Source organism: Phacochoerus africanus, chromosome 5, assembly GCF_016906955.1.
Source record: "Phacochoerus africanus isolate WHEZ1 chromosome 5, ROS_Pafr_v1, whole genome shotgun sequence".
NCBI classification, from domain to species: Eukaryota; Metazoa; Chordata; class Mammalia; order Artiodactyla; family Suidae; genus Phacochoerus; species Phacochoerus africanus.
In genome coordinates, this window is record NC_062548.1 from 98957899 (window position 1) to 98972834 (window position 14936).

Below are 14936 nucleotides of genomic sequence, written 5' to 3' on the forward strand. Positions count from 1 at the left end.
AGCCAAGTGTGATGCAGAGGAGGAGGAAGTCCCTCGACTCAACTTTCCGAAGAAAGACCACTCCTCAAACACCCCCTACCCCCCATCACAGTATGTGCAAGTGCACAGAGAGGGGAAGAGATTTTTACAAGCCATAGTTAGGAAGTGAGGCCGCACAGTGTCCTAATGCCTGCTCCCACCACAGCACACACAGGATTGCCAGGAATGCCGGGCAGGGGACCCAGAGATAGTGCTCTGTGCCACCCAGTGCAGGAACCTGACCAGAGAGGACCCAGAGGACAAGGGGCTTGCCTGACAGCCTGGACTCTCCTTCAAGTGTGAGCCCCCAACCAGAGAAATGACCTCTTCCCATAGTTCTTGAATCCTGGCCAATTAGCTGCTAATTAGTTTGTGTATAAATTCCAGCAGGAAGGCTGGAAAATTCTATCTCAACTTCAGAAATGTGGTTCCTCCTGCAAAATCTGGTCTTGCCAATCTCCCAGATAAACCCCTGCACCACCCAAAATACAGTCTCCACCTGGGCTTCCAAACAGCCACAGGCAAACAGGCAGAAACAACCATTCAGCCCAAGCGCTGGCAGCTTCCAACAAGGCGAGGGGGAAAGAGGGATCGTGCAGGCCTCATTCATCCATGAAATGAAGACAGATGAAGAAATAGGGGCCTTTCAGGGTCAAGGAAGAAAAACTGCATGTTGTGTATTACTGATGCTTCCAACACAGACTTTCCAAAGGACACATGTATGAGATAGCAACCCACTGGACTGGAAGGCTCTGGAACATTTGAGACTAGAACAAATAGTAGCAAGCACAGCGCCATTCCAGGCCAGTCAGGTGAGCATGCTCACATGGAGTTCTCAATCATAGAACAGGTATCTTGAGGGAAAAAACAAGGCTGGCAAAGGGCACCAGCCTGACACAAGGATGCTCATTGCTCAGGGAAAGTATGACCCTCACAACAGGCTGGGTGGTCAGAGGAGCCCACAGAGTAGGGGCATCTGACACAGTCCTGAAGGCAGGATGGGATTTTTCTAGACCCACGGTCCCCGAATCCTCCCAGGAACGCTTTAAAAAAGTACAGCTTCCTGAACCCCATACCAGACTTACTGAATCAAAAGCTCTAGGAATGTTACCATGGAATTGCTATTTTTCTTTTTTTTTAGATTATGATTATTACGGCAAATTTAAAACATACACAAAAGCAGACAGGATACTGAACCTCCCATGTAGCCATCACCCAGCTTCAGGAATCATCTGCTCGTGGCCACTCTTTCCTCACCTATATCTGTATCTATTCCCCTCAACCCCCAGTATTCTGGAATCTACCTGTTTTTAAAACCAGGAACTTTGAGGCAGACAGACCATATGACCTGGGACCTGCTCACTGATCAAGACACAGTTCAGTACCGCAAGAACTCCAGAGACGGTGGAGACAAAGGCTTGGCGAAATGAAAGAGAATGGTATTTGAGGGAGAATGGCCTGATGTCGGGGGTCCAGAGAGTGGGGTACACGGTTGGGAGAAGGGTGATAAAGATCAAAAGGTTGCTGGGGGGCCACCAGGACCCTGTTGGCACGCATGGTGTCTCTGTGAGAAAGACATCTCCTCTGGGTAGAAAAAGCACCCTTCTCTGTGCTTTATAAGGGTTGGAGGATGCTAAGGGGACCATGTGATAATCAGCCTGTGCTGTGAAAGAACACCGGGCAGCAGAGGAGAGGGAGGTGGCTAGACAGGAGGGCAGGAAACTGGAGGACAGTGAGCTAGTCACGTCAGTAAGCTCTTGTGAACTAGCGGGAGAAGAAGGAAGATGGCCTTGGAGGTGGTCTTGAGAGAGAGACCTTGTGCAGGGTTCTGGAGACAGTGGTACGGGAACCACATAGGGGTCAGCTGGAGGCCTGCAAACACTGAACTTGCTCATGGAGAGCATTTGGGGATGAAGGCCCTGGGAAGACCAGTATTTAGAGGATGGAGGTTGGAGAAGAGAAGGAGCAGGCCAGGTGACACAGAGATGGAGAAATGTTAGGGAGGTGAAAAGGAGAGGAAGAGAGGAGCCGAGTGTGGCTCACAGAAGCCAGAGAACCAAAGGGTTCACAAGTGTGGCAAGAGGGAAGGAGAAAGGGGAAACGTCAAGCTTTGGAGTGCCTGGAGTGACAAGCTAAACAGTGTGGACTTGGACTTGAAAAGGCCTGTGACATGTGCACGATGTACAGCACAAGCTTGCTGACGGGTCACTAACGCGTCCTAAGTCTGTCACTCACCGAGGACAGCCTTGGGCACATTAGTTATCTCTGAATCCCTAAATCCCTGCTGGTCAACTGTGGGTGATGATAGCCATTCTAATAGGAAGAGGACAGGAGATGATATCGTAAAGAAGGACAATTGCCCTTGTCACGGGCACCTACCAACGCGTGGCCTTGCAGCATGGGTGATCTTTTCACATATCTAACCCTGGTATCTCTCACTAGCCTATAAGCTGCTTTGGGGACAGAGATTAGGGTTTTAAACCAACTGAAGCCGATGGTCATTTGTGGACAATTTACTATGTGCAAGATAAGAAGAGGATGTGAAGGTGGACGATCGAACTGCTAAAAAGGAAGAGCCATGGCCCTTAAGGAGAGGGTGTGACTTAGTGGAGGAGCCAGGCCATGGTTACCCGAGCCTAACACAGGGTGAAAAGTGGCAGGCGCAGCAGATGAGTCTCGACGTGCAATTCATTTCCAAATCGCGAGGGAAGCATGGTGGATGGAGAGACCTGCTCTGGCTGGTGGCACCAGGCTTTGAGCAGGCAGGAGTGCTGCACAAGGCTTCTGGGCTGGATGGAGGAGGTGGAGACGAGGGCAGAAGCCCAGGAAAGCCGGGCCCTGGCAGGTGAATCTGAGGAAAGCTAAGAACCTTGGCAGGTTCAGAACAAGATGTCATGGGAAGTGAGGGGACAAAAGTTTACTGGGCTGTCGTCAATACAACCTAAGGTGGTCCCCAGGGAGTCACACTCTGATGGAATCCCACAGCTGCCTCTCCTTGCATACGGCGGAGAAACTGTGACCTACCCCCCACCAAAACAATGTGAAAGAGGTGATGTGATACCACTATTGTGATTATGTGACATTATAGGGCAATGGCCAAGGTATTTTGCAGAGATAATTAAGGCCCCTAAATGACCTGACTTTGAGTTAAACAAAAGGCAGGTTATCCCGGGTAGTCCTGATCTAATCAAATGATCCCTTTCAAAGAGGGTCCAGTCCTCCCTGAAGTTAGAGATTCAAAGCTGGAAAGACTTTCTTTCCTGCTGGCTTTGGAGAAGCCACGTGAATTCTACAGCTGCAAGGAAATGAATTCTGCCCACAACCATGTCGGCCTGGAAGAGGACCCCAAACTTCAGATCAGAATGCAGCCTGGCTGACACCTTGATCACAGCAGAGACCCAGGTGCGCTGTGCCTGGACTCTTGCCCCATAGAAACCATGAGAGAATAAACGGGGGTTGTTTTAAGCCGTGGAGTTTGTGGGGATTTGTTACGTAGTAGCAGGAAACGCAATGTGGAGGGCCATGAAGGTGCGCTGAAAAGTATAAGCTTTATTGTGTAGGCCACAGGGAGCCACAGACTATTCTTAAGCAGGGGGACTTCAGGAAGCGAAGAGAGGTCAAGTGGAAAGGAAGCCTGGCGGCGGGGGGATTGGTCAGAACCCCTCGAGGAACACTGAGTCAGGCCCCTGCTCCCACAAATGGGTTGGTGAGTGATTAGCTCTGGGTTACTCCAAGCCAGCTATTCTTCTATCCAATTTAAAAAAAAAGAAGGAAAAAAAAAAGGAAGGAGGAAGCAAAACCCAAGGAAAGAAATTGACAGTCATTGAAAAAAACCTTAAGGAACTTTAGTGTCCTTGTTGCTAATTATAAATATTTACTCCTCCCAGAATTCCTGACCTCACAGAAGAGCCTGCGTAAATAGTCCCGCTGTCTTACTGGAAAATTTGTGTGTGTGTGTGTGTGTGTGTGTGTGTGTGTTCTATGTTTTCTTGGAAGGGGGACAAGGCAGTACTAAGGGACTCGATGATCTGCAGAGAGTCACTTCCTGTTGGATATTGTCTAGTTCCCCTCCCCTTCTCCCCCCCAGATCATAAACCCTGAGACCCTCAAGGAACTCCTCCTTCTCTGATTCTATCTGCTGGGGACGACTAAGCCAAACAAACTCAGGAAGTGGCAAGAGGTTGGGAAGGGGAGGAAGTTCATGGCACAGAAGGAAAAAGTCAAGAGAATGCCCCGATGTGCGAGGAAGAGGGTGGGGGAGAGAGAGAAACAAAGGTCACCCCAAGGTTGCTCGGCGCCGGGCTCTTACATTGTCGTGCTTAAGCTTTCCATCAAAACTGGCACAAACAGTGGGTCAGATCTCCTGGGGCTACTCAAATATTAACATTCACAGTGATAAACAGCCCCCAGAAAAGCCCTCTGTAAGCAAATTGGAACAAACAACGAATCTAAAGCGGGTTGCTAGGAGACCCGTTGGGCTGGGGGCCAAAGGCAGTTCAAGTGTCCGGTGAACTCCTTATTTTTGTCACTTCTGGGGAGGAGAGGGGGAGAGGAGAGCTACCTGTAGATGACTCCATGCTGGTGGAGGAACATGAGGGCTGACGTCACTTCTGCTGCATAGAACCGGGAACGAGGCTCGTCGAATTTTCGGGAGCGCTGAATCTGGAACATGAGGTCTCCACCATTTACATACTCCATGACGAAAAAGAGGCGGTCCTGAAGGGAAAGGAGAAAAGGCTGTTTACTGAAGAATTCCACTGCAGGCACCCACACAGGCCAGAGCACATAACGTGAGCCCAAAGGTACCCAGCTTAGGCTCAAGGAGGGGCAGGTGCACGGGTGGGGGAATCCCGGTAGCACGCACGAGCTCCAGAGAGAAGATGAAGGTATTACGGTGTGAAGTGCTGTGCTAACATCTTTCTCTGTCTTACTTTTATAGGCATCAGCTTGGTCTAGTGAGAGAAGCTCCAAATTGACAGAAAGGAGACCTGGGTCTTGTCTAATTTCTCTTATGACCTTGAAGGGTGACCTTGGACAAGTGTCTGTCCCTTTGGAGGCTTCCGTTCCATTCATGTCTGCGGTGGGTTATGTCCTGACTTCCCCAAAGATGTGCATACCCTAATCCCTTAACATGGGTGGATGTCACCATAGAGGGCCAAAAGGACTTTGCAGATGGGATTAAGTTAAGAATCTCAAGATGGGGAGATGACTTTGGATCAGCAGGTGGGCCTTAAATGCAGTCGCCAATGTCCTGGTAAGAGGAGCTCTGAGAAGGGAGAAGCACTGTGACCACAAAACTGGAGATTAGTGATGCGGCCATAAGCCAGGGAAGGCGACGCCACCAGAAGCTGCAAGAGGCAGAGAAGGATCGCACTTAGAGCCTGGGAGGGAGCATGGCCTGGCGACACTTTGACATTGGCTCAGTGACACTGGCCTCAGACTTCTGGCCCCCAAAAACTGTAACTGTAAGCCACCAAGTTTGTGGCAGTTTGCTGAGGCAGTCCTAGGAAACTGATACAAAGCAACACGGACGAATGGGACAGAGGGCCCCTCCTGTGGGGGCGACATCTCCTTCTGGAGGATGCTTCCTCTGGGATCGCCACCCTGGCCTGCTTCCCATGGATTCTGCCTTCAAGAATGGCCAAACCACAGGCACACCTCATTGGGGGTGGTGCCTTCTTATCCGCATACCATGATAATGTGAGAACAAGACGGACCGAAACTCACTTTCGAACAGTTTCTTGACTACTACTTTCTGAGCCCGTAGAGTGTGGGGTGCTGTGCTAGGCAGGAGGCAAAGGGTTATAAGCCATCACTGTCCTGGAGGGGCTTATGATCCAGGGGCAGAGATGGAAAACGGATAGAATGATGAAAAAACAGGAGCGGAGTGCCTTAAAGACACGGGGTGCTGAAAGGATTAGGAGAAAGGGGGAGCTCTCTGAACTGGGGGTAGGGGGTATGGAGAATTCTAGAAGGAGCTAGGCTCTGAGAGGAGGAGGAGGTGGGGGAGGCGCGAACATGAAGACAGAGTGAGAGTGTTTGGGGACTGGTGAACCACCCAGGTCAGCTAGGGTGGGAGGTTCGTGGAGCGAAGGGGAAGCAGCAAGGTTTGAGAGGCCAGATCACAGTACATTCTTAACCCCTAGAAACAATCTCAGTGAAGCTCCCCAGGGGGTGTCGGCATACTGTTTTCAATCAAAATGAGTAGGATCATTTCCATTACGACTCAATAAAAAACCACAATGATACTTTATTTTTGAAGCAGCCTTGATAGCACTGTCTACTTTATAATTGGCATCTCTTTGAAAATAAGTCCATCCTTAAGAATTGTTAAGCAGTCAGACCATCGGCGCCCCCAATCATCAAAACCTCGAGAATTAGCCAAGCTTTACTGCTATTCATTCACCAAGCACCTGAGGTCTGGCCTTTCTTCCATTTGTCTTGCCTTTCCCCTTCAAAGCCTGCCCTGTTTTCTCCCCCAACCACAATTTTGTACTCAGAAGGATTCAGAAGCCAACCAATTCATTCAATCCTCTCTTCCCCATTCAAATCCTTATTTCAAAAATTGAAAAATCAGGCCAACCCCAACCCAATGAAACTAGAATTTCTGAGGGCAGGACTCAGGCATCAGTAGTTTTCAAAGCTCCCCACGTGATGCCAGTGGATAGACAGGGTTGAGAACCACTCTTCTGTCTGGTTTCTGCCAAGGTGTTTTGCATCTGTGAGATATATGGATTCTAAGGTCCTGGAGCTTTTCCTGCTCCTTTTTAAGGATTCCCCCCAAAGCACACGTCCTCAAACATGGGCATCCGAAGCTCACAGAGGCTCATTAGAACATGGACCCCCTCCCCACCTTCTCCTACCCCATGGAGTTTCTGAATCAGGAGATCTGGGTTGGAGCCTGAGCACTTGTATCTCCTAGTTCCCCGGTGATGTTATGCTGCTGGCTCAGGGCCCCCACTTTGAGAACCAATGCCCTAGGGCATTTGGGGCAAGGCTTTCCGACACAAGTATAGCTGTGTCACACACTTGACACTATCCTAATCTTGCTGAACCACACGGTCAGAAACAGCTGCTGCCGTGCCAGTCCATGGTCACCCACTTGGACTTGGGCTTTAGAAACAATGGAGTGTTTCCTTGCCTGTGCCTGAAAGAATCCAAATCTCTAAAGAGGAAACATCTCCCCTCCCCACCCCGCCTCCCTGGGCATCTTTTTATTCTTCAACTCTGAACACACAGCATTTAAGGATGGGGGAGGTGGGGTGGGGTGAGAAAGAACTCCCCCTCTGATTTCATCAGTAGTGGCCATGTGATCTCAGGCAAATGACTCCATCTCTCTGTGCTCAGTTTTCTCATCTGTAAAAATGAGCATGACAATAGGATCTGCCTTACAAAATTCTTCTGAGGAGTAAATTATATGTTAAAGTCCCTGGATAATTGGTGCTCCATAAAGATTGTCTATTGCTATTGTTACTATAATATTTTAACTAGAGCTATGCTAGTTATTATTGTCATTATCGAGTCTTCGTTTTTCCTGTACTTTCAGCAGTGTTTTTCCCTGATCACCTCCTCTCCCAACAAATGCTCGCTTCCCCTGGCTTCCTGCTGGCTTTCTCCCTGTGTTTCTGGCAGGTTTCGTTCTGCCTCCTCTCGCACACGTCTCCTCTGTGCAGCCATTGGGTGCTGGAATCCCACAAGGCGGGGTTCTAGGCCCTCCCCTCTCCTCCCCTCTCTGTCCTCCCTGCATGATCTCACCCCCACCCACGGTGTCTAATGCACCTTGACACAGGTGACTCCCAAACGTCTCCCTCCATTCCAGGCCTCGCCTCTGAGCTGCGGACCCATTTACCCAACCACCTTTCTGATATCTCCCTCGATGCCTCAAGGGCACTCAAACCCAACGTGTTGGAAACTGCTTCGTAATGTTCCCCCAGCAAATTGGTCCTCGTCCAGGGTGCCTGTCTCAGGGCAGGGCTTCACCATCCAGCCAAGTGTACGAGTTAGACACCGAGAGTCATTCTTAATACCTCTCTCTCGCCCATCCCTCAAAATCCATCACCGAGCCCTGCTGCTTTTACCTTTTGTACCTTTGTACTCGTTACATTTGCCAACTTCCTTCTGCTGCTACCAGCATCACGGCCATCATGCTGGCCCAAGCAGTTATCATCGCCTGCTGAGATTTTGCAAGTACCTTCTTGTCAATGCTCCCTACCTGGACTCCAGCCCCCCACTGATCATGCTGCTGAAAGGAGTATCTGATTGTAACTCATCCCCCTCCCTTCTCTCAGTCTACTGATTCCTACAAAGGTTTCCTCTTAGTCTTGGAATAAGTAGAAAACTCCCTTATGTGCCTCGTGGCCTATATGATCCGGCCCCATCTACTTCTGAGTCATCTCGCTTCTCCCCATCCCCTGGTCCCTCTGCCCCAACAGCAAACCCCCTCCTGCCACAAGGCCCTTGCTCATGCTCCTCCCTCCACTCAGGAGTGCTTTCCCCTCTCCTTGCACCTAATTTGTTCCTCATCCTTCGGGTTTCAGGGTGGCCATCTTTTCTTCTTAGAAGCTGTCCCTGACTTTTCTGATGCAGACAAAACCCCCTGGAATGTACCTGCTACCCTCTCCGGTGGGAGCTGGAGTTGTGTCACTGATTTATGTCCACCACCCACCCCCAATGATCTCTATACTTCATAAGGGTGGGAACTCTTGGTAACTCTGCCCTGTTGGTTTTTAAAGGAATTAGCCTAACCCCAAAGAGAAGTGGCTATAATTCCTTTAAAAACAAACGACAACAAAAAAAAAAACAAAAACAAGCATCATGTGGGTAGAAGAACTAAAAAAGTTTAGGAGGCTAAAGAGAGAAACGAAACCAAAGGGTGCTCGGGTATTTGCATCTGCAGATTTTACTGCTTAGGGAATTGAAGCCTTCAAGACGAGTCAGCCTGCTGCAGTGAGCCTCCTGCCTGCAGAATCTGCCCATAAGGGCTCACTCTGACCATTTCCCCTCAGGGCCTCTGTCTGCATCAGCCCCCAATACTTGGTTACAGCTTTGAATAGTTCTTTGGTTCCATGGACAGATGTCTTCACCTCCCAGGGAGACAGTCAGTTCCTTGAGGAACATACCTCATTCTTCCTCGCAATCCCCGTCCCCACTATCGGCTCAGACCTCCCTAACGAAGAAGGCACTCAGTAAAAAGCTGTGCATCCAACATTCATGCCACGTGGGCATCTAAAGAAGGGATTCTCATTGGTTTAGCCCCTCACTGTAACCCCAGCAGCTAGAACAGAGCCTGGCACACAGTGGGTTCCTAGCATGTCTTTGTTGAATGCATGAGGTCTTAAATATCCACTTTGGATGAGGCTCTGGTTGCTAGAAATTCAACAGTAAACCAGAGTTGGTTTCCCCGTGTTATTTCTATTGTTCATCTCATTTCAAGTTATTCTAACTTTAGCCCATGTGAACTTCAGTTTTAACTTGCTTTTCTACTCAATACAGCTCCCTGTGCAGGGCCCCAAAGCACAGTCAACCCTTTTGACATAAGAGGGACTGCTTTTAAAGCAAGATAAGTTTTTCACTTCCCCTCCCTCCATTCAGTGAGTATGGATTTTTTTCTGACCTCCACACCTAACACATTTGAGAAGCATGTTTTGATGCAGAGTGAGAACTTCAAGTCATTCTGGGAACTGCTTAATTACATAAACTGAAATCAAAAGAAAGCTGGCAAAGCCAGCGGCCACTCATTAATCCCCTCTTGGCATCGGTGGAAAACAAAACAAAAGCCCAACTTCCTGGTAAAGTAAGCAAATATGTTTTCTGAGGTAATCAAAGATTTTAAAAGCCTTATTCTACCTCCTCCTCCCTTAATCTCACCTGAATGTCTAAAAAGTTACGGTCTTGTGATAGCAAGTGGAATGAAAAAAAAAATTAGGAAAGAGATTATATGTCATGGCCATTTAGGCTAAGAATAGTTAATAATGACCTACAAGCCGGAAGGGCCACACCATGTGTTTGAAATTCCCATTGGGCTCCATTTTCCCAGAGCGCTAACCTTTCCTGACTTTGAAGGGAAAACTAGGCCCACCCTGTTCATCTTTCAAGGTGTGATGGATAGCCAGAGGCTTCCTCCCAGCAGCACTGCATGTCCTGCCAATTGGGTTTGTTTGGACGCACATTCTCCACTGTTTGTGAACTGTTTATATGTGCAAAGATTCTATCGCATCTGAACCCATTTCACATGCGTGTCCAACAAAAGACTGGACTTGGGACAGTCTGCCTTTGATGTGCTAGTGACAGGATGAATGATTTCTCTCATGTGCCCTCTAAGGGAGTCCTGGGTCCTCAGCTCACACTCTGCAGCATCTCCTTTTCTTCTCGGTCATTTCAACTGTCAACTCAACAGGTCTTTCCTGGGTGCCCAGCCCTGGAGAAAAGTGACTGGGGATATATATGGAAGATGATATAAGGTGTGGCTTTGGTTTCTGGGAGCTAGGAATTGAACACGGGAAACCACAGAAAGCAACACAAAACGCTCTATCATTGCTAATCCCCTGCTGCCCAACCCCGTATCAAATCGGATTGTGAGACCTAGGTACATGGGCCATTATCTTCTTAGGCCCCTAGAGAAAAATCTGTCATCCAGGCCTTTGCATTCACAGAGAATTATAAGAAATGGTCATAAGAAAATCCTTTACGTATTTTACTTTTTGTAATACCACTGGTATTGATGGAACTGGCCCCTGCTAGAGGAATCTGGTTCAAGACCACAATCAGGGCCTTGAACAACAGAAGGTGGAGAAGTAGAGGGCCTGGCAAGTAGGACCCAGCCCTGAAGGGCAGAGGTAAGCAAAAACGGCCACTGCACATAGGAAAGAGGAGGCTGGGAGTGAGCCAGTGAAAAACCTTAGACACAAGATGGGAGGAGACAGACTGGGTGGCAGTGAGGCAGTGGGGCAGATGGTTCTGAAAGCACAGGTAGGCAATAAAGAACCCTAGAGAGGGAAGAACATAAAATGGGAAAAAGAAAGTCTATTCAGCAAGCATTGCTGGGAAACCTGGACAGCTGCATGCAAAGCAATGAAACTAGAACACACCCTCACACCATGCACAAAAATAAACTCCAAATGGCTGAAAGACTTCAATATACGACAGGACACCATCAAACTCCTAGAAGAAAACATAGGCAAAACACTCTCTGACATCAACATCAGGAATATTTTCTCAGGTCAGTCTCCCAAAGCAATAGAAATTAGAGCAAAAATAAACCCATGGGACCTCATCAAACTGAAAAGCTTTTGCACAGCAAAGGAAACCAAAAAGAAAACAAAAAGACAACTTACGGAATGGGAGAAAATAGTTTCAAATGATGCAACCGACAAGGGCTTCATCTCTAGAATATATAAACAACTTATACAACCCAACAACAAAAAAGCCAATCAATCAATGGAAAAATGGGCAAAAGACCTGAATGGACTGTTCTCGAAAGAAGATATACAGATGGCCAACAAACACATGAAAAATGCTCAACATCGCAGATTATAAGAGAAATGCAAATCAAAACTACCATGAGATATCACCTCACACCAGTCAGAATGGCCATCATTAATAAATCCACAAATAACAAGTGCTGGAGGGGCTGTGGAGAAAAGGGAACCCTCCTGCACTGTTGGTGGGAATGTAAACTGGTACAGCCACTGTGGAGAACAGTTTGGAGATACCTTAGAAATCTATACATAGAACTTCCATATGACCCTGCAATCCCACTCTTGGGCATCTATCTGGACAAAACTTTACTTAAAAGAGACACGTGCACCCGCATGTTCATTGCAGCACTATTCACAATAGCCAAGACATGGAAACAACCCAAAAGTCCATCAACAGATGACTGGATTCGGAAGATGTGGTATATATACACAATGGAATACTACTCAGCCATAAAAAAGAATGACATAATGCCATTTGCAGCAACATGGATGGAGCTAGAGAATCTCATACTGAGTGAAATGAGCCATAAAGACAAATGCAAATACCATATGATATCACTTATAACTGGAATCTAATACCCAGCACAAATGAACATCTCCTCAGAAAAGAAAATCATGGACTTGGAGAAGAGACTTGTGGCTGCCTGATGGGAGGGGGAGGGAGTGGGAGGGATCGGGGGCTTGGGCTTATCAGACACAACTTAGAATAGATTTACAAGGAGATCCTACTGAATAGCACTGAGAACTTTGTCTAGATACTCATGTTGCAACAGAACAAAGGGTGGGGAAAAAATGTAATTGTAATGTATACATGTAAGGATAACTTGATCCCCTTGCTGTACAGTGGGAAAAGAAAAAAAAAAGAACCCTAGAAATCTCCTGAGTTGTAAAATGGAATAATTAAAGCTGACTTTAAGGAAAACCATTCTTAAAGCAGAGTGCAAGACAGACCGAAAGAAGGCAGCCTGAAGTTCTTCCATCTCTTGCCTATTTCCACCCGGTTAAATAGTTTATGGTCTTTAAAAAGGACCAATAAGCCCTCTCCCCTATGCTATTATACTTCCTTGGTCGAACAAAAGGAAAGATCCAACCACTTTGGGAAACGTAATCAAATCGATTTTATTTCCCCACCGAGAAAGCACAGCCATTCTCACAATAAACTAAAACCAGTCAATGATGAGTGGGACTTTCCATCTCTTAACCAGACACGGCGTGGACCAGAGGCACAGCCGTGTTCCACTGGGGTCACAGACCTTTCACTGCTTATTGCTGAAAGGGAAGTATAGAGAGTAAAAAGGATCCTTCTTTTGACTGAAGACTTACCTGTCGATTAACAGAGAATCATAGTCTCAGCTGAATGAGAATTATGATCAGGGATGTAAATTTTCCTATGTAATAAGAATAATAATTATCCCCTGAAAAACGTTGTTTAAAAATATTCACTTTCACCCATCCTCAGCCCTTCTAATAGGCTTTCTCCCTCTTTCACCACCCATTGTGCAAGGTCTCCGTCGAGTGTAATGACCTTGTCGTGGTCTTTCCCGAAATTCAGATCATCTCAACTAAACTCCCACGGCCATAGCCATTAACACCAAGAGTGGTACGGAAAATACAGACTGGGTTTTCAAGTCGTTGTTTCTTAGAATGATCTTAGATAAGCCACAAAGGGTAGAGTCCACCCTACTTTGGGTGAAGGGGGGACAGGTAATTTTTTGGAGGAAAGTATAAACCTGATCAGACCTGGCTAATTAATAAAGATTCAGAGTTCCCGTGGTGGTGCAGCAGAAATGAATCCGACTAATAACCATGAGGTTGCGGGTTCGATCCCGGGGCTCACTCAGTGGGTTAAGGATCTGGCGTTGCCGTGAGTTGTGGCGTAGGCCAGAGACAGTAGCTCTGATTGGACCCCTAGCCTGGGAACCTCCACATGCTGGGGTTGCAGCCCTAAAAAGCAAATAATAATAATAATAATTCTACACAATGGTCTGGTGGTTAAGAAGGTATAAACTTCATTCATGTCCCTCTGACTTTCCAATTGTTTAAGGCTCTGCTTATCTGAAGTACACAGGACACCCAAGTTTAAAGTGACCTAAAGCTATACCAAACTGACTCGCTCAATGAAGCTCAAATAAATGCTTCCTGCCTCTGTTCAGAGCTGCCCTTAGCCCAGGGAACAACTTCGAGTTACTGCCAACCTGTTCCCACCACTGTCACCTGTGTGTGACAGCCAGGGAAAGGGGGAAGGGCTCTGGTTCAGTACATCAGAGAATACCCTCCTTTCACGGGGTCATCAACATCATGGGAAAAAGAAGTTTCTATCACATGATGTGACGGTACAATGGACCAGCCCCCACAGAGGCTGCCTCGCAACAACGCCGACCCCAGAGGGACCCTGGGCTGTGAAGAAGAACAACGCCTAAGGTGAGTAGGAATAAAGACTAGTGGTTAGCTTCCTCTTTGAAAATGACAGAATCAAGAGGGCTTAGATGGGGAACATGGCGACGAAACATATAAAGGCTTGGTTGGCACAGGCTCTCTCTCTTATTCCATCACATCCCCTGAGCGTCAACATCACTCCCCAGTACCTGGCTTCCTCCTGGTTTTTTCACCCATTCGCTGCTTTCTCCATCAAGTGCCACTCCCGGGTGTGGCATCCGGCTACCGTCCTCTGTCCCTGCCTACTGACCCGGCCTCCAAGAAAGAAGCAAGGCACCAAAAACCTTGCTTCTCTCTCACCTGCCCACCTTGGCAGCCCGGTCATCTCACAGAGGGAGGTTTTGTGCTCTGCGGTGTGCCTGTCGTCCCCCTGGAATCTGGTCTGTCTGTTCTGGGCAAGACGGTGACGTAGGCCAAATCTGTCTTTGATGATACGAAGAATGAATTTAAACACAAATAAAACATTGGTTGCTCATTGGAGCCCACTGTCACCAGCAGCCATCTGTCTGAAGCCAAAGTTAAGGACTGATGGGATGTCCCTCATGTTTCTAAGAACAGGAATTGAGGCGTGGTTCATCTAGTCCCATCTCCCCACCCAGCCAAGGCCCACACATGAGAGTCTGACCCTTTACCAACGCTTTCCCTGAGCTCAGGCTTGTCCTCCCAATCCACGGTGTGACGGTATCAAACTCTGATTGGGCCACCAGGACACCTTCCTATGTCTCCAGCAGATGTAAAGCCCAGTTGCTGGGGCTCAGGACACCCTGTTCTTGTGAACCCCCATCTTATCTAGGCTCAGTGCATGTCTAGCCTTGCAAAGAAGAACGAAATGTATGTCCCTGGTCGCCAGCTAAGATGCTAGAAATGAAGCAGCTCATGTAGCTACTACTCTGATTCCAGAAACTTCCGAGATCACCTGATTCGTTCCTGTGCCCAACACAAAAAGAGGCACCTCAGAGGTCACACGTGGGCTTTGATTTCCAGGAGGCTCAGGCACCCACGATG

General features: G+C 47.9%; 1 protein-coding gene across 2 annotated transcripts in view; it reads right to left on the reverse strand.

Annotated features, from left to right (window-relative positions):
* PRKCE (protein kinase C epsilon) overlaps positions 1-14936 on the reverse strand; it is a 514416-nt gene that overhangs the window by 83095 nt on the left and 416385 nt on the right. For both annotated transcript variants that reach the window (XM_047782147.1, XM_047782148.1), the window contains one exon: positions 4580-4734. In XM_047782147.1, the coding sequence (XP_047638103.1) occupies positions 4580-4734 (155 nt within the window). The remainder of the gene's footprint in view (positions 1-4579; positions 4735-14936) is intronic.